At 35.1% G+C, this 21,131-nt stretch overlaps 1 protein-coding gene and 1 long non-coding RNA gene across 4 annotated transcripts in view; both read right to left on the bottom strand.

Moving 5' to 3' along the window:
* LOC127846557 (DC-STAMP domain-containing protein 2-like) overlaps window positions 1-20,374 on the bottom strand; it is a 38,752-nt gene extending 18,378 nt beyond the window's left edge. Inside the window, exons 1-7 of one of the 3 annotated variants that reach the window (XM_052377926.1) lie at window positions 20,191-20,374; window positions 19,320-19,462; window positions 18,083-18,265; window positions 16,385-16,555; window positions 15,980-16,081; window positions 4,094-4,214; window positions 1,815-1,888 (exon numbers count right to left, since the gene is read on the bottom strand). In XM_052377926.1, the coding sequence (XP_052233886.1) occupies window positions 1,815-1,888; window positions 4,094-4,214; window positions 15,980-16,081; window positions 16,385-16,555; window positions 18,083-18,265; window positions 19,320-19,462; window positions 20,191-20,309 (913 nt within the window). In that variant the 5' untranslated portion in view covers window positions 20,310-20,374. The remainder of the gene's footprint in view (window positions 1-1,814; window positions 1,889-4,093; window positions 4,215-15,979; window positions 16,082-16,384; window positions 16,556-18,082; window positions 18,266-19,319; window positions 19,463-20,190) is intronic. The other 2 variants (XM_052377928.1, XM_052377929.1) reach the window with 2 other exon arrangements.
* On the bottom strand, window positions 8,387-9,389 carry LOC127846599 (uncharacterized). Its single transcript, XR_008033553.1, has 2 exons — window positions 8,913-9,389; window positions 8,387-8,509 (listed from the first exon to the last, which is right to left on the bottom strand). It is a non-coding gene; the product is annotated as an uncharacterized LOC127846599 (long non-coding RNA).
* Window positions 20,375-21,131: the final 757 nt, after the last annotated feature.

The raw sequence follows: 21,131 nt of genomic DNA, 5'->3' as shown, positions 1-21,131 counted from the left end.
ACTCAAATATTGATTAACATTCATTTTGGCTTGAAATGTTAAGTGTAGGTGCTCATTTCATTTGTTTACTTGCAGATAATGCGTGTTTGGAACAAAATTGACGGAATTTGCCTTCCTTTTGGGAAATTTTCAGACAGGCATTGGGAATTTTGTAGTTTTTTTTCAATTGAGAAAGCACCTTTTACAGGTAGTTTATTAAGAAGGGATAAAAACGCTGCTTGAATACTAAAACTTTTTGCCTCAAATACTCATATGAGAATATTTATTTTTAATATAAAATGTCTTTGTGATATTTTGCAACCTCAGATTGTCAATACAAGGCTGCAACTAAAACAGAAATGAATTGGGTTACACAAGACTACACGAGTCTGACTTCGCCAGTTACAGCATATTTGGTGATCTTAACCCATTTATGCCTAGCGTCTAGAAAAAAGGTCTTGGCAAACAGCGTAGACCCAGATGAGACGCCGCATGATGCGTCGTCTCATCTGGGTCTACGCTGTTTGCTTAAAGTAATTTCTGTAAGAAGTATTCTAAATATAGAAATAAATATACTAGACATCCCTAATTTTGGAAATAAATTGATCCAATTTAGAAGGATGGGAGAGTCCACTAGGCATAAATGGGTTAATATGTCAATAAAAATGATAACACAATACTTACACTTTGGTATCGAACAGAGACAAATATAAACTTTAGTATCAGGATTTCAATGTTTGGTAAGAAAATTCACGTTGAAATCCTGTTTTAGGTCGCCGTGGCATAGTAGATATGAGCCTTGTTCTGAGAAAACTGGGCTTCATGCATGTGCGTAAAGTGTCGTCCCAGATTAGCCTGTGCAGTTTGCACAGGCTAATCAGGGACGACACTTTCCGCCTAAACTTGATATTTCGGTAATGAGGGACTTCCTTGAAACTAGAAATACCATAAAATCGGAAAGTGTCGTCCCTGATTAGCCTGTGCGGACTACACAGGCTAATCTGGGACGACACTTTACGCACATGCATTAAGCTTAGTTTTCTCAGAACACGACTCATATGGTGTCCGCCAGGCTAATCTGGGGTGACACTTTACGCACATGCATTATGCCCAGTTTTCTCAGAACACGACTCATCTGTATGATCAATTCGTCATTATTGCCGAACACGTGTATGTAACTCACGAGTGTCAACGCTCACCAACACATAAGAATGACATCACCCCTGCCATTTTGACGAACAAAATGTATGATCAATTAACTGACCCTATATATATATTTACGAACACATGTAGCAATAACTAATCTTTCATTATTGACGAACACATGTAGGATGACTTCACCTCTATTATTATTGAAGATAAATGTAGGATTAACTCAGCCGTGTATTTATTGACGAACACATGTATAATAAACAACACGCTTCAGTATTGTTAGCCCTTACAGTGCTGGAACCGAATTTTGAAGGCCTTTGCAAACAGTTTGGATCCAGATGAGACGCCACAGAACGTGGCGTCTCATCAGGATCCAAACTGTTTGCTATTCTGATAGTGGTCTTAGAAAAATAATCGAAGAAATTGCTAATTTTAGAAATTCAGCAGACGACATTTTAGCAGACAACAAATTTCCCAGCATGCAAAGGGTTAAGCACGATGCGCATGTATGATAAGCAACACCATGTCATTATTAGTACATATTTTTAAAATTTACTTCCTTTTCATTATTGATGAACACATGTAGGACAAACTCACCCTTCATTTTTGACGAACACATGTAGCATACTCTCACCATTTTCAACATTGAATGAGGAAGAGCTGTATACATGTATAAAACATACCTCTGGCCACACCGCAGACCGGCTGAAACCATTTCACAATATTACACAAACCGTCTAGGGGTCCAAGTAGTTTCCTGAAATATGTGATAAAACAAAATGTGCATGACAATTGTTGGCGATTGTTTCTAATGACATTATATAAAGGGGCCTTTTCACAGATTTTGGCATGTATTGAAGTTTATCATCAAATGCTTTATATTGATAAATTAAAACATTGGACCTAAAAATCTCCAGTAAAAAAACAAGAATACAACTTAAAAATAAAAAACGTAACCCTCAACTGGGCTTGAACCACTGACCCCTAGAGTCCTGGAGAAAAAAGTTTCCCACTAAGACCACTCGGCTTTCCGTGCTCATGCTGTGATGGGTTGTATTTTGTACTTTATATAAGCATTCCACATAGTTTCACAAAATATAACGACAACAACAGAACTTTCAGGTTTTCAAATCGTCAAAAGATGCATATGATGGATATTTCAGAGCATGGTAAATGTTCAGTATTACAATTTCCTCACAAATATCATAACTAAAACGAAAATTTGCGAATCTGAAACGATTTTTTTTATTTTGTCAATTTACCGAAACGTGAAAAGGCCCATACAATTGACATATTGTAAGGTACATATTTTAAAGTGCCAAAATGGCTGTACTGTATACTTGATATTATATATCTATATTATTAGCATAGGTCATGCGAACATAAATCAATTTCATTTAAAACTATTAGTCCTTTATTGGTGCCTTTGATTTGTTGGTTTATTTTTGTTCTTTTTGTTAAGTAGTGAAGTGGTATTATTAACTAGAGCACCGTGCACGGTACGATTTGAACAATTGTTTTGAACTGAAACCAAGTTTTGTATGCATACTATGATAAGCTGATGTCTGCTATGCTGTTCGAGATCCTACGTGTCAGTGGATTGAAGGAGGTTGACAAAACCCCAACACTTAAGAACGACAAATATAATCGCCAGATCAATCAAAGTACTCAAAGTACTGGTGGGGCGATTTTGCTCAAATTTTGTGGTAGTTCAAACACTATACACCGTGATGCCAACCAATCACCTTTTTTAAAGAAAACAGATGGAAGTAAGAAAGGGTGACAGACTGTCAACATTATATGATTTAGCTATTGTGGTTAAATGTAAATGCTGATTTTTAAAACAAGTCATGCACTGTCCATTATGATTTGACGTTGTGCATGTGCAATATTTATAATACAAAACTATTAACAACAAAAGTTATGTCCCTTTTCAACTTCAGTGACATAATTTTGATTATTATATACTTTTATTATATTCTATTTAATTTATTTAGGAAAATGTTCTTTTTTTAAAGTGGAAAGGAGAAATTTAGATCATAATCAACAGTTGCTGTTTTTCATTATTTCATTATCACTTATTGCATGCAATACATTAAAGGGGCCTTTTCACAGATTTTGCAATGTATTGAAGTTTGTCATTAAATGCTTTATATTGATAAATGTTTACATTGGATCTAAAAAGCTCCAGTAAAAAATCAAGAATAAAATTTATAAAATGAAAAAAGGTTACCCAGAGCAGGACTCGAACCACCGACCCCTGGAGTTCTGGAGTAAAAAGTCTACTACTTAGATCACTCGGCCATCCTTCCGCATACGTTGCCAGACGTATTTTATATGTTATATAAGCAATCATCGTAGCTTCACAAAATATAACGACAACAACAGAACTTTCCAAATTATTAATTCGTTTCGCGTTGCAACGCTTTATAATTTTTGGGTTTTTAAATCTTCAAAAGATGCATATAATGGCTATTTAAGAGGATGGTAAATGTTCAGTATTACTGTTTCCTCACAAATTAGAAATATCATAACTAAAACGAATATTTGCGAATCTGAAACATCTTTCTTTCAACTTTGTCAATTTACCCAAACATGAAAAGGCCCCTTTAAAATAACAATACTATACCGAATATTTTGTCCGAGGGTAAAGCTTTCTTGACAAAGAAAAATAACTGGTTTTGAAAAACGTTTTAGGACATGCTAAGCAAATAACATAAACGGATTTTAACTCTTTCAGTGCTGGAACCGAATTTTGAAGGCCTTTGCAAACAGTTTGGATTCAGATGAGACGCCACAGCACGTGGCGTCTCATCAGGATCCAAACTGTTTGCTATTATGATAGTATTCTTTTAAAAAATCGAAGAAAATGCTAATTTTAAAAATTCAGCAGACGACATTTTAGCAGACGACAAATTTCCCAGCATGCAAAGGGTAAACACTAACAGACACTTCTGCTTACTTGCATTTGACACGAGCGCTTTCGAAACCCTGCACGCATCGTTCGTAAGGTTGCCTTACTTTCTTGTTGCAGGAATCGGTAAAATTTGCCAGCCATCTTGCGACCGATTGTATCGTGTTACCTAAGAAACGGGAGGGTAAATGCATCTGTTTATTTACAAAATAACATCACATGAACGCCGGCCGGGGTCTTGTATTATCAAAGTTTGTTCGCTGTGTATATTTCTCATGTTGTTGTAGTTCTGGCTACCATAACTTTAAATGTCGCTTTTTATGATTTTTGACTGGCGCGACTTTATAGTTATGGACCAACCCCATTAGGAAAGTCAACCAGAAATTCCCGAAAAGTTGACAGTTAACAAAGACCGGTCCAAAACAGCTTTTAAATGCAGTTGTTGGCCCAAATCAACCACTTGATTGGAAAGATTGACATTTTTCACATTTAACTGATATATTCCTTCACAAAATACTATCTTAAACATTTCAAATGTATCTTTTCTGCTGTTACATATGGGGAAAAACAGTGATTCTTGAAATGCGAATCTCCCGAGATTTCACGGTCATATGACGTTATTTCTATTTTTAGTAACAAACCATGTGCTCAAGTGTTTTCAAATTCAGAATGACTTTTCCCGGTATTTTAATTATTCTGGCTTATTTTGTAAACAAATTGTAGTGTCAATACAAAGTCAAAGTAAATATTATATAAAACTACCTGATTCACAATGAAATCAGTCTTATAATTCACCAGACGTAAGTTGTTAATCACAAATAATATATTTCAGAAAACGAAAGTAATGTTTACAATTTCAGCATAAAATGTCAAGGTCGATCCGAAAGTATCCAAATGAAAACTCGTCACGTGACAAAGCGACAATGGCGTCAAAACCGTGAATTTAAGACTGATGAGAGTTATTTTCATCTATTGTAAGATGCATTTGAAACATTTGAACCTTAAAATATTCCTCGATGCAGTAATTTATATTCATTCACTAATATATGTAGAAATGTATCCAAAAAAATGAGCTTTCTTTGATTTATGGCTTGACATAATTATGTTACGACACTGGTTGACTTTCGATACGGGGTTAGCTTCAGCGTACAGGTCTTTCAATACTATATAGACTGTACGCTGAAGTTTCTTTAGCTTATGTTGTTGTTGTTGTTTTTTGCTGTCCTTAACCTTCAATCAGTCATATGACCGCGGTTACCTAACTAACTCACATTTTTCCTGGCTTTACTTGGTTTACCGGTATTTAATGAAGTAATGCGCGTGCAGGACAACTGCCCTACTTTAACCCATATATACCTAGTGGGCTCTCCCATCCTTCTAAATTGGATCAATTTATTTCCAAAATGTCTGGTGTATTTATTTCTATATTTAGAATATTTATTCTTACAGAAATTCTTTTAAGCAAACAGCGTAGACCCTGGTGAGACGCCGCATCATGCGGTGTCTCATATGGGTTTACGCTGTTTGCCAAAGCCCCTTTTCTAGACGTTAGGCATAAATGGGTTAATTAGAGGTAGGGTATTGGCCGTAACAAGTATTTCACGACCACCATAATGTGACCGGGCCGGGGATCGAACCCGCAATCCTCTGGATTGTAGACCAGCGTTCTACCAACTGAGATAGCCGACCGGACTATCGATCTTTGCAATTTACGTAAATAATCAGTATATATTGAAATAAAGGACATGACCATGATACCAAAGAGAATAATGTTGTTACGGGTCCGTGTATATACCGTCTTTTCCTTTTTCGTTTTGTATTCGACACAACGAAACATGAGAATTAAGGCATATTCGTTTATATTCCGATTTTCTAATAACCGAAACAAAAACAAAGTACGAAAACAAAATTAACTTCTTTTTATCGTTTTCTGTTGTACTAATTATAAAACAAAATGCGAAATGTATTTCCCTCTTCAAATTTCGTTTCAATCTTCATACAACGAAAATCAATTATTAAAACTTGGTCTCGTTTACCGCTCTTGGTTTGATATTACGGTTTACAAAAAACTAAAAACGAGTGGCGCTGTTCAAAAATCCATAAATAACAAGAAATATCTTTAAAAAAATGATATACGGCGTTGATTGTGGTCGATGTTTATGAACGATCAAAAGTTATCTCTATGAGATAAAAAGTAGCGGATGCCTTTTTTCTGCGCAGTTCTTAGCAACATCATAAGCAAATCAATTACGGGGTGTTGCGCCATGTTTCGTGGCTTATTTTGCTTTATGTGATATTATTACTCAGATATCTATATTTACAGAATAGAAAAACACAAGAAACATGAAAATAAACGAGTGCATATAGGTCAGCCGGCAATACTCGAATCTTATTTAATTGCATAATTATAGTATAGTGAATTATTGTGCTCATGCTTAATAAACTGGTCTAAATGGATAAATATTTCTAATTAATTATATCAAAATTGGTCCTTATCATGCAAATGTTGAAACCATATTAAAAATCGATGATTGACATACCACAATAATATCGCCGAATATCTTTATTTAGTATCTTTCTGATCAAAACAGACTTCAAGTGCACAAAGTTTATGAGACGGCGTTTATATAAAGATTTCTGCAACTGACCGCAAACTGACCTTGATACCTTGCGGATTGGAATGCAATGCATTACAGTCACTACGTTATTGTCAGTAAGACCGGTATAACACAATGATCGCAACCCCTTCTGCGAACTCCGGTGATGAACTGTATATAAACTCTGACTTTCACAAATGGCCGCGAATTGACCCGAAACCTCGCGAGTTGAAATGCAATGCAAGTAAGTACTAAATATGACAACATATAGCCTTTAGTATAAACGCTTTTGCGCTGGTAATTCTCTGAAAATAAAAGGTGAACGCGCAAACTGTATTTATGTCGAAAATTGATTGTAAAACTGTTCTATCTATTGAGCCTTTTCAATAGAGATAAAATTGTTTCATGCAGTAAAACAGTGTTACAAAAACGCGGATATGTTTCCAATGTTCTGGTGCGATACTCAAATCAGCCAATGGAATAAATGAAGTGTATTCATTCGTACCTAGCCGCGGGAAATTTTATTTGAGTATTATTGGACACTTACAAAGGTCAAGTCAGGGTGAAAAGCTGGCTTAATACAGCTTACGCCGAAAAAAAGATTTTTGCTCTGTGCTGCTGTCTTGGGGAGGTAACTCATTCGTGGCTATTGCGCGTTCTTTTTTTTCCTTTACATAAGAATACATCACTTATTTCGATCAGGATGGCTTCTTATGTGCATTTTTGGGGGAGGGAAAGACACGCCGTAAGGGAAGAAGACGTGGATATTTTCAGTTGTTTTTCGACCAGGATGGCTTCTTACGTGCATTTAGGGGGGAGAGAAAGACACGCCGTATTATGGAAGAAGACGTGGATATTTTCAGTTGTTTTTCCAAATTATGCATTTGTCCAAATTGAAGTTATCATAATCTGACATCTAAATGTTTCCCAACGTACCGGTATTTCATGTCGATCCAACCGAATTGACCAGTCGCCAAATTATCGATCGCTCCGCCCACATAGTCACGTGGTCTAGTGATTAGAAAACTCCGACAAGCAGATCGCAATTATATCGGATTACGTGAGGGAAATTCTATATTTGTAATGCTGTGTTATGCTCTTTTCTATAATATAAATTATTAAAGCCGCACACTAAACTAAACTGCTTTGTAAAACGTTAATACAATCATAAAAACTTTAGAGAGAAATGGCGTAATCATAATAAATGAGTTAACGGCAGACTGACTATCAGAAACGTTTCTTGTACATATTATATAGGGAGTTGATGAAAAATCCGTTGTAAAAATGAGCATTTATTTCATATTGATTTTGAACGTGTATTCAACCGTCTGACAGTGAACCCGGTGGCTATTCATATATAATTTTGAAAATATTTTTATTAAATGCAAATGACATATCCATATCATAATGGGTTTTTTGTTTATTAAAAATGTTTAGATCTTTGTTTTATTGTGTTATTTTTAAAAAGATACAGATTTTTTTATTTAGATATAAATTAAAATTTGATTGTAACCATAATTTTATACAGGCCTAATTTCGTGGTTTCATTAACAGATAGTCTAACAGTCTTCACGCTAACTTTTTTAGACCAATAGCCCTTCGGGTTAATTAGATAGAATTTTTAATAGCCCGAAGACATTTTCAATAGCCCGAAAAGGTAAACATAAATGTTTCGCTAGGAACAACAAAAATATTCATTTCTAATCAGAAATAACTACTTCTAATGAGTAAAAACATATGCCTGTCCCATTTACAACATTTATTATTCATTTTTCAAAACAACAGAAAAGGCATGCTCCGCCGACATCTCCATATCTTCATCGTCATCATCATCATCATCATCTTCATATTCTGAGTTCTCTGGCACCTGGAAAGACACACAATGTCACATACAATGTTATGTTTGCTAGATTGTTTTTAGTAGAATGATGTCTGTCTAAATAAAAAGTCATTTTCCCAAACAATGCGTTATTTTATTGTCAAAAATTGTGGTTGCCTATCATTAATCATTCAATTAATTAATGAATGTATACATGAGTTATTCAATGCTTTGGCTGCAGTGCTAGACGACTTGGGTGTTGATTTTGCCTGTTTGGCTTGAACTGCTTTAAAATGATTCGGAGAATTTTCGTGTAGCTGTATGCCATCAATGCGGAGATACGACGAGCCTTTTATAAATATATTGTCATTGCTACTGGGTCCATAGAATTCGATGCATAATTGACACCGCATCAATTGCGTTTCAGGATCGTATTGCAGCCATTCTCTACCTGATTGCCATGATTGTTGAAATGTTCGAACTCTCTTGACTTCGTAAGCTCTTTTAGAAGATACAGGGTCGGTCGGCTGCTTACGTTTTTTACCTGGTAACGCCCCGCTCTGGTATCGAAGTTGGCTGAACGCCATCTTGAGCGCGATTTTAACGCAAGGATTTTTTTTTAATGAGTCATCATACGTCGATGTCCGCTTTGAACAAACGGACCAATCGTAACACTACGTCCATCTCCGGAGTCCCGTAAGAGTGGAACACGGACGTGTTTATTGGCTAACGATTTGTACCGACTACTTCCATTGACCGATACGCCTTTAACCCGAAGTGACTGACCGGTGTTCATGTAATTATTTCACTATGTTTACAATTTTACGCTCAAAAATTTAATCGACCGGTCGGGCTATTTTATATGCATTTATGATCGACCGACCGGCCAAAAAATCGACTCGGGCTTCGGGCTTATAGGCTAATTCGAAGACTGGTCTAATATGCATTTTATTTCATTTATGTTTAATGCGAACCTGTTACATTTCACTATCAAAAAATGAAATGTTGGTATTACGGTGCTTTTCACGAACATTCGAACTGAATACATTTAGCATATTATGCATTTGCTTATTTATAACAAGATGGCCCTTATATGTTAAATGCAATTTTTACATTTCTCCCCGTATCAATATATGTTGTATTAGAAATGTTGTTGTTGTATTATAAGCCGTACATTTTACACTTGAAGTCGCTTTAAGCTGGTTAAGCCGCGTTGAAATCACCTTTTTGTTGTTTACTTTAGTTAAAACAATATTTAAGTTAACAATTTATCATGATTTCCCTTGTTTATGATCCACAGAAAATAAATGTATAATTGGAAATCATTTAAGTAATTAAATAGTTTTCTTTTCTTGTGCACAGTACCTTACAATGCCTTAATGTTCCTTCATTCTGAGATCCACGCAACATACTGTTATTTATTAATCATCGACAATTACGCTGAGATTAATAAGCACGTGTGGCAATTATATTATGTTGCCCAAACTGCTTAATAATATTGTGCATCAAACGGTATAACACGTTTTATAGAACACACACCTGGTGTGGTTAAACTATTTATTGTGTTTGTTTTCTCATTACTCGTTCATATGTTCAAGAAATAAAGATAAAATAATAACCTTTTATAAAGTATGTATAGCACCTACAATTTTGAATAATGATCGAACAGTAATGATCATGCATTTGATATAAAATCTGTGTAAACTCTTAAAAATTACGTCCATTCCATATGTACAACGCGCTTTGTTTGTCGGACAAAATGGCGGCCAGATAAGCGTTGCTGAGGGGTGTGTGAAAAATGGATATCTGATTGGCTGATCGACAAAATGTGGGCGGAGTTGGCGACTGGTCAATTGATAGGGCTATAGTTAGTCTCTTAAGACACTTCCTTTTCTTTGCCCTTATGACACTTCTTTTTCTTTGCCCCTATACTATGCAAATTCAGTACTAATTTTACACACAAAAAAAACTCGTTTTAGTCCTATAATTAGGGAGAGGTCCTTACATTTTAAGAGCTGTAATACCCCTTCCCCTGATTCCCGTATTCCAATTATTATTAACCCTTAGAACCGAATGATGTTTAAAGAAGAACAATAATCGGCGGCGGCTGCTAAAATGTCCCCTTTTTACATCACCGTACATAATAGAATGTTAAAGTTGTATTAGTACTGCCAGTATTGAAATAAGGAACAAGACACAAGGACAATAAATAAAAAGTTGTTTGAAGCTTATGAAATGGTTAAGTGCAAAGTGTCTAAAATATAATTTCTAATTCGTTCGATTAAGTACAAATACATGTACATGTTACATTTCACAACTGAACTGTGATATGTCTAGTGCTCTTTGCTCTGATAGAGTTATAACCAAACACCTTATATGAAACCGTTTTGCGCTTGAAATAATTTTATATAATATTATTAATTATGTTAATAAATGTGCCTATTTAATAACTTATTAAAAAACATATTTAATGTGCCGGAAAGAGCGCTGAAGATGAAGTTAATGCTTACAAAATATTTACCTTCATATACCTTCATATAATATAAACATTGATCCGTAAAATAACTTCTCCTCCCATAAGCGAAAAAAAAAGTGTATTACATACGAGTCGCCGCACTTCAGCCGCTAAAAATGACTTTAAATGTTACGGTTCATAAAGAAGGCGAATAGCATGCGTAACGCCTATAGAAACTACTTGCACGCGTTGAAACGTTCCGTTTTAGACAATGGTTGTCTCCTAAAATGGAACTCCAATACAATTATAAAAAAGCTTGTACATCTGTAACTATTCGTGTATGATTTGCAGAGAGAAACGCGCATTCAAGCAAGCGTTGGCTTGCGTGATCTGATAAAGTGCACTAAAAGTCGAAAAATGTATTATTTTATTCCTTTTATACACATCCAGTTCATGTAAAAAGTCATTCAAAAAGTGGAAAAAACGTACCTAAAAAACATTATTCATAAATTTGTAACAATTTCATAGTTGTAACGTATATGGTATTTTAAATAATTGACTTTAATTAGCGTTGATTTTTCTATTATTATTATTTAATGGTCTTGTAATATAATGTTACTAGATCTATTTATTTTCCCATCAGAGTAGCCAATAATAGCTGTCCCAAGACTCGACTATTCTTCGTCTATAATTGTCTACATGTATGTATTCAAAAATATTAAGATCTAAGGGAGAAAATTGCGCAAAAAGATCAATCACGACTTATCTCTCCAAAACAGCGGAGCGCCCCTCGTTTTTAGATGGTCGCTTTAGCGACCGTCTAATGTGCTTGATGTAAAATTCAGGTCGATACGGCCTGGGTATGATTAGCCCAATTCCCGCTTACACTACGCGCGAAGAAAGAGTTGTATAATTTATGCAAGAGGTTTGAGTTCTCCAATTATGTTTATTCACAAATGGAAACATTATATTAATATCGTGTTAAATGCAATAGTTTCGAATGGTGTTTCATAGAAAAGAATAAAAAAAATAATGATCGTATTGCACGTGTCGCGGAGGAGATTGTTTATGAATGATTAAAATAGTCCACTTTCTGCTGCGTCTGCGTGACGTAGTATTTTCGCTCATCTCATTCATAAATCTGAGGCTGGCGATAAACAAAGGGGAGTCCGGGTGAGAATTACGCACTAGTATAAGGTTACGCTTGTTTATATTCACAGGTCTCAATCAATAACACGTTGACCACGAGTTCAACAATTATTACAGGGATACGATAGACAACATAATAATGATTCATTATCGCTGAAACTGTTAAAAAACATTTAAATATAACAAGAATATTCTCTAAAAAATGTTACTTTGTAGTCTTGCTGTTTTGAAAGAAGGTTTGGAATTTTGGTTTCTAAATAACTTAATTAAAAACAAAAGTTTAATTATAGTGTTTTTTACTTTTAGTCGCATATTTACCGCATTATAATGTGTGTTATAATAGGCAAACCATACATTTGTAAAATTCAATCTGCCTTCGCACATAGAAGGAATGGGTCAATTAGGTGCTGCGTTTCCTTTGCTTACTTCAGTTAGAGGTCAATTCTTTACGTAAAAGCAATCACAAGGCCCCGGCTTCAGAGGAATTGCGGAGCGTTCTTACATAATTAAAGTCGTAGTCGCATGGTATTTGCGTTTAGCGTCCTATTTGGTCACGTGGTTCTTTTTCGCGGGTGTTTTGGCATTCATGATATGAGGCTATTAATAGATGCGCCTGTCGATAAACAAAGGAAAGTTTACGGGCGATAACAACGCAATAGGTTACGCTCTCACATACAAGTCAATGACGTAGTACAGGTCGTAAATTGAGAGATTTGGGAAAAAGTTGACGCTTATTTATATTCTCAATTTATAAAACGTTGAACATAAGTTCAACAATAACTTCAGCGATACGATAGACTAAAAAAAATCATAATCGCTTAACCCGAATATAACAAATAATTTATAATAATAATACGAATGACCTGTTTCATAACCTCGTTGAAGCTACTACATCGGGTATTTCTGGAAAGCGTTCTTGGTTCTCAACACATAGCGGCGATCTTTTGTATTTACGGGTGCTAGCAACGCAATAGTAGAAGCTTAGTAGAAGGTTTAGCTTGTTTATATTCACAGTTCTCAATACATTGACAGTTGGATATGAGTTCATCAATTACCCAGGCATACTATAGGCAACCTCGAAAATGCTTTATAATCGCTAAAACCGAAAACAACTAAATATATTATATTAAATATATTTATAACAATTTTAAAAATGTAGTCGGCGTATACGCCGACTTTGAAATAAAGTTAGCAATTTACTTTTCTAAATAATTGAATACAATTAAACAAAAGTTAAACTATTGTGTTGTGTTTTTCACTTGTAAGCTGCATATTCACCGCATGAAATGTGTGTTAGCATTGTCAAACCACACATTAGTGTGAGTAAATAAAAAATATACTACGGGAGAGCACTTCATACGTGTCCTCATATGCCTTGTTATGAGTATCTTTCTTCATTATCGAAATATATCGTATGTTTATATTTGATTTAAACGCAGTTTTCTTTCGTCACATTTAAATCACACGTCAATAGCGCCGTCGTGCGAAAATGGGTCTTATGCGTTTCGGCAAGCGTTTGTTAAACCCAACATGTGCTCTTGCGCAGTCAGGCCATAGGCGACGCTGTTCGCTTTAAAATCACTCAATATGTTATGTTTCTCCTTACCAGAAGGAGGGATAGCTGAGTGGGCTATTTATATGATGGGCGCATATGGAATAAGACCCATTTTCGCATGACGAGGGTCATTACAAATCTCATTGCGAATTGAAAATCCCACATTTAAAAACAATGCTTTTTGATACAAAATTGAATTCAAAATAGCAAACTTGTTAATAATGGCAGCCTATCGACGCATTAAGGAATGATTTCCAGACGTGCTGACCCAGTACGGCAAACATTGTGGTATGATAATTAAACGATTTTCTCTTATCGTGACACTATACTATTTCGCTAATGATTGTTTTCTCATCTTGGAGGCGAAATTGAAATTCTGCGAGATGGATTGTAACGCGTAATTGTAACAGGGCCACAATTTGTGTCGTTTGAGCATACAGAGAGTAGTCCGGAATTCCTTACACTGAACAGTGCTACATCCTTTGAATTGAGCACATACGCAGTGATGTAGCAAAAATTCAGAGGTTGTATCTCGAATCAGCTTATTAAATATTCGAAAATATTCATGCGTGTCTGTTGGCGTTATGTTAAAGTCACTAAGATGAAAACTGAAACAGCTTCGCCTAAAAGCGCATTAGTGCTCTATACCTATGTTTATGTTAGCGTTGTTGACACCGTGTGAACTGCTCGGGTAACAAGTAAAGCATAAACAGCAATGTTTATATACTTTTATTCCTCCATATACAAGATACGAAGATTATTGTATATTTTGAATTTGTATATGGTGTCAAAAATCAAAAGTTTTGTACACGGAACTTTCATTATGAATTTATATTCTTGGTGAGATAGTCATTTGATATTAGAAAAAATATTCCTTTAATATGATGGTGACTGCAAATTTTTTTTATATTAAGTTCTCATTACCATTTTCATCATACTTTCTTTGCTTTCAGAACTTCCAAAAAAGCATGCTGTTTTTATTTTGTCTTAGTTATTTCTATGAAATAATAAGGATGATAAAAAGTGCACACAAAACTCGACCCGTGCGCTATGACACACACTTTTTAAAGTTGAATGGCGTGTGTTCATTTCAAACTTTCGATTGATTTTGAAAAATGAATTGCGTGTTAAATTATGCAATAGCGAACATCTTCAGTGCCTTCAGCGCTTTGATTCGTATACCGTTTTATCAATTCAAGAACGGTAAATGGAAACAGGCACTGTGTTTCAATTTTCATATATTGATTTTTGTATAATTAAAATTGAAACGAAATATTAATAGAGAAATAAGATTTTTGTTTTGTTTTGTTATTAGTACACCGAAAAACGATACAAAGAACTCAACGTTGTTTTTGTTTTTTTGTTTTTATTCTGGTTGTAAGAAAATCGGAATATGAACTAATATACGTTGATTTTTGTTTTTCGTTGTGTCTAATGCAAAATGAAAATGGAAAAGACGGTATATACACGGACCGTTACGGAAGTAATCTAGTTGTTGTTGCGTTGCGTTTACAGCTCTTCGCAAAATGTATCGTTCTGAAATTAATATTACCCTGGCTTGATGCCATTTGATGTACGTTCACACTCGCCGCACGGCGCTTATTTTCAAAATGAAAAAAAGATTTCTTAAATAAATGTATTTCATAAAATCCCGATGATATTTTAGCATATACTTGCTCATATCTCACCCATTTAAAACAGACTTTCATTCACATCAACTTTGATCTGATACATTCACTTGAAAGAATGGCGTAGTTTGCTACACAAAAGGGGCCTTTTCACGTTTTGGTAAATTGACAAAATTGAAAAAAATTGTTTCAGATTCGCAAATTTGCCTTCAAGTTATGATATTTGTGAGGAAACAGTAATACTGAACATGTACCATGCTCTAAAATATCCATTATGTGCATCTTTTGACGATTTAAAAACCTGAAAATTATAAAGCGTTGCAACGCGAAACGATTGAATAATTCGGAGAATTCTGTTGTTGTCGTTGTATTTTTTGATACTACGAGGATTGCTTATATAACGTAAAAAATACACGTATCATGATATGAGAGCGGATGGTCTAGTTGATAGAGCGGTAGACTTTTGCTCCAGGGGTCAGTGGTTCGAGCCCCGTTGAGGGTTACTTTTTTTCGTTCTTTAAATGTGTTCTTGTTTTTTTATTTACCTGGAGATTTTAAGATCCATTGATCACATTTATCAATATAAAGCATTTAATGACACACTTCAATACATGCCAAAATCTGTGAAAAGGCCCCTTAAACAAATATGTTGACATGAGAGAAGACCTATGCAAGAATTCTATTATAACTCGAAATAGGTTCAATATTCTTGGACAAGGAGCTACGATTACCTATAGCAGTAACTGTTTTCTTCAACGTAGTGTACGCGGACTTGAGATTCCGCGACAACTGTTGGAGTTTGGTCATAACCCCTCGGACACTTTCAATTATACCTGTACAATATTGGAAGCGGAATAGCAAATCGTTTTACTTGATTGCGTTACTCTTCACAAATAACAGATGTGTTGTACAACACGATCTTCAGGAAAACATATTTATCAAGCGTTACACTCTATTGTAAATAACAAGATTGTCTACACCGTCCGAACCCCGTTTACTAGTATTTCAACGTATGTAATAAGGTGAAATATCTGCGCACAATTTTATTTGTGTTTGTTGTTCTGAGTTAGAAGCTTAGCAAAACGAGGCACTGGTTACTAAGTTACAATGTATTTGCATGATTGACACTTTTGTACCTTGAACCGGGGCAGCTGCCGCCTTCACAAGCTCCCGTGTCTCATTTAGGGCGACTTCCTGTCCGCACGTTGTACTCTGAGACAGGACGTTGATGTTCCGGTTCACGTTACGCAAGGGGTGGTTCATTGCAAGGAACAGCGCGTACATCAGTAGAAGCATACGACCTTTGGCTGTTCCATAAGTTGCGCAGTCACATGCGACATAAAAAATATTATCAGGCCAAAACTGAAATCTGTCACTGAACATAGTTAACCCTTTTATCTAGTGTTTTAATCATAATTTCGTGATAACATGATTTGGAAATTACAATATAAGTAGAATACATATAATGCAGGTATATTCAAGTTTGAATAATTCGTTAAGTGAAGTATAAATTTTGATCAATAATTATGTTAGTTTAATTGTAAAAAGCCCCAAAACAACTAAACTGTTCATTTAGAATGGCAGAGTGAAATCCATTTTCATCATAAGTGAGTGACGTCTGTTCATGTGAGTGACTGACGTCTGTTGGCGGTGCAGTAACGTACACAAATTCGCAAAAAATGACAGTTTCAAGAAGGGAATTTATGATATCAGAACTGGTTGAAAAATAATCTATCTGGTTTTCAGTGTATATTTTGTCTCTGCATCCCATTGGGTCACTTGTTTACGTTATAACGTTTCCAGTTGTGACGTATTTTGTTATGTCGTCGACGACAACATACGTGATACGAGATAAAAGCAGCCGATATTGTGCTACTGCTTATAAATATAACAAAACTGTCTACTCCATGGTTATCGCAACTGTCGCGAGTTTGTGAACAGTTTAACGTAGTTTCCCCAAAATATATATGATTAATCAGTTTTTTTTAACCTTATATAACAGACGCCGAATATCGGCGTCTTCCGCCACCAAACTAGGCTGGTTTTTTCCCCTTTCCGGACCAAAAAATCCCCCCCCCCCGAAATTCTATTTCAATTAAATCTTGTCAAACGTACTTAATTATGAAAAAAAGTAATGAATATAGTGCAAACATGTACACATGTAATAATGAGAGAGTAATAATGAGTAAACAAATCCCCCAAACAGGGAAACGCCGCGAAAATTCCCCAGAGAGGGCCCTGAGCCATAGTCAGCCCATGTCAAGAAGATCTCAGTCTGTCACAGCCATAGTCAATCCCAGTTAAGATGGTCTATGAAGAAAATAACACTCTTTTTTTCTTTTTAACCAATTTAGCAGTAAAAGTAAGACTCTTAACCTTTCCCCCCATTAAGGAAAAAACGCGCACAATTTTTCCCCCAAAGTGGAAAATCGCGCGTAAAATTTCTCCCACATAAGGGCGAAAGGCCCCATCCCCCACACCCCCCCAAAAAAAACACACAAAAAAACCTGTTAACGTAATTATATAATCATCATATAATCATCATCCATTTTAAATTGTAATTGAACTTATGCAATGTTTATTAAAATCATGATTATACTTTCATTTTCACTTTAAACGTCTACAACAACAACAGTAGTGATCCGATCACTATCTTTTTTCATTCATCAATATTTTTATGATCTTCAAAAAATCCTCATTTTGTATGTTAAGCATTGTTGAACTACAAAACGGTTAAAACATTTGGTTTGACATTTTAACATTTAAAATAAGGGCTTAAATTTTGACTTCGAGATGTTTCGATCAATCAACTGTTTATGTAAATTTATTGTCACCTGAGAAGAACTGGGGGAGCATGAGTAGCACGAGACAGCGGCACGCTTGCGAGAAGGCCAGCAAGAGGGTGAGTACGGCCCCCACCACAATGCAGATTGGCCCCGCCCTCCCCGGGGGTACGTCAATCTGGTAGATTAGAAGTAGGAACAGGAGCGAGGTCAGCACTATGCCCGCCAGAAAACCTGCGGCGGTTTGATTTAATTCCAATGCTGCATTTTCACAATTGTTTTGTGAAATTTGAATTTCGATTTACATGGATTTATCATTTACAAATGTCTAGCAGTTAACAAATGTACGATAAATTATTACTTACGTTAGTAAGTAGTTTACTTGGTTGTAAAACCCTTATTAAATCAGCAGATCGATACAAAGGCCACTTGCTTTTTGTACATATGTGTGGTTTTATAGCAACCCTAATGTGCAAAATCACAGCCGAAAATCAATTCTAAGGAAAATAAGGTCAATAATAAAATATCTTCTTTTGCAATTGATTACCTACCAAATGATACAAAATTGAAAAGGTCCCTAATTAATGAATATTAGTGTAAAATTATTTTTTTCACTGTATCTACTCGACACCTGTCTATAATTTGTGATATAGAAATTAGGTGAGAAATCTGTCTTACGTGTCAAAGATGAAACAATCTAAAAACTTGAACATGCAGTTGAGCTTGGCCTTGCAAAGCAAAAAAAAAAGAAAAAATGCCTACCTTCAATTGACCAACAACAAATTTTAAAGCATGGCCTTTCCTAGAAGTAGAGGCAATCTTAATTTTGATCCAATTGGTAAAAATAATATGTAATGTATTACAATAAAAAAGTACACATACGAAAAAACAAATATTAAGACTCGGAAAATAAAGACTAAAGTATTATATCCGCAAAACTGTATCCGGCAAACTTAATCCACAAAACTGTATCCGGCAAACTGCAGTGCTCTGTGACTGGTTAAATATCGTTATATCGATCATATTGTCTGAAATAGTATCTGCTATAAAGAAACAATAGACCATTGATAAAATGCGTTCATTAAAGATTATTTTCTGTATGGAATACGTGTATGCGGTAATTTTTCAATCCGTAATCAGTTTGAAGAAGGTTGTCAGATTTTGTGCGAATGTGGGGTCGAATGGTGATGAAATATCGACATCCATTTTCGTTTAAATATCTCTTTTTATGTTAAACATTTAACGATACTCTTACGTGTAGTGTGGATATAGCCCATTGCAAACTTACCAATGAACTCTTTGAGCACGGGGCTGTTCCAGCACGTGGGGACCTTTGTGTGTCGCATGCTGTCGTACACACAGCAGGGACAGAACACTTGACATATCTTGTCCTTCACGCACGAGAACACAGTGTCGGTGCACTCGTCGTACCTGTATACTTGTAGATTTGTAAATGCGAACGCAACCATGGTAATACATGTGACATTAAAATTTAAGGAATAGTATTGACAATTACAAGCATGACAGTGCGGCCATATAGCCCTTGACTGATACATGAGACGTTTATCGCGAAGTGATTCATTTTCCCTGGAACCCAAGAATATGTTCAATAAAAGGTCGGTTACTTTTTACAAAGGACCGCTCTTGTTTTGCTTATAGTGCACGAGGCTTAGTACTTAATATCAATAATGACAATTTTAGTTTGTATTGCTTGTTCTTTGAATAAGATGGCACAGTGCAAATGATTACCGTCGGGTCATGCATTACTTGTATTAGTGTATTAGGCCTATCAGTATTATTGTTAGTGATTCAATGCTTTACTTTCCAAGAGTTAACATCTTTGATATAAAAATGATTTAAATTTTCATTAATAAATAGATATATTTCAACCAAATTGAGTTTTTCTTCCACGATAAAAACCACAAAATAACCATCCGGCAAAAATCGCACCCAATTAAAACATTGGTGTTATAATTTTCATCTTACCAGAAATAAAAAGAAATAAGATTTATGTTGTTTATTTATGTAAAGTTAAATACATTAAACTGTAACGAAATTATGCAACTCGATGATCTATTTGTGGCAATGTCTGAAGAATTTATGGCAGAAATCAATGACCGAATGAGACGGTAAACAAATCGAGTTTAAATACAACTTACCAAGACATCTTCGGTGGTAAACCTAGGAAGTCTCGCATTGCGTTTTCCTTTGCTTTTGATAAACGATTTAACATCATTTTAATTTTAATAGCCTGAATAATTTTTTGAACATACGCCATTCTTAGCGATAGATTGCTTGCAAACGTTGTGTTCTTGAGGATGTCACGCGATGTGATGTCATACTATGACGATAAGTATGACGTCATATGGCAATACTTTGTATTAATCAATATCAATATCTTGAAGGACCTAAGGGAAGCGAAAATTGAAGAATTGAATAAAGGCTATCTTCACGCAGAGTTGTCGTTCCTTGCTCTCACAAACGATATTGAAAACGGATTTCTTACAATACAAAAGTCCGTGGAAAAAAAACAACAAATGTCCGCTTCGCTTTCAAACTATTGGGCACCATCACTGTATATATGTTTCTTCACTGGCATCATTTATTAATGAAATATTTGATCTTTCAAGTGAAATTAAAGCTAATTAGTTTTTAGCTTTGACAATTATATGAATCGCTTGTATGCCTTATGGGTTTTGAAATTATATCACTTATTTTGGGGATTGGTGATAATATTCTACTACGTTTCAATGCAGGAGAAAAAATATTTTCCGACAGCTATATGGACATAATCGTTTTCGACAACCCCCTTTAAAAGGCGTACTGGTATTTAATGTCCGATTTAAAGATGTTGTTCCACGGACTTTTGTATTGTAAGAAATACGTTTGATACTGGATAGGAACAATATTTTCTTTCGTCTTCCCTTGACAATTCCCATCTATTTTCACCCTTCGTTTTTAGTTTCTATAGACGTCGGAATAAAAAAAAATGTTGAAGCAATAACGTCCACAAATTTGTTGTTTATTTTATCGACCGTAGACGTCGGAAAAAAAAAGTTATTAAAGCAAAACCGTCCAAAATAATGTTGTTTATTTTCTT

Source organism: Dreissena polymorpha, chromosome 9 (genome assembly GCF_020536995.1).
Source record: "Dreissena polymorpha isolate Duluth1 chromosome 9, UMN_Dpol_1.0, whole genome shotgun sequence".
NCBI lineage: Eukaryota > Metazoa > Mollusca > Bivalvia > Myida > Dreissenidae > Dreissena > Dreissena polymorpha.
This window is presented reverse-complemented; position numbering and strand designations above follow the sequence as displayed.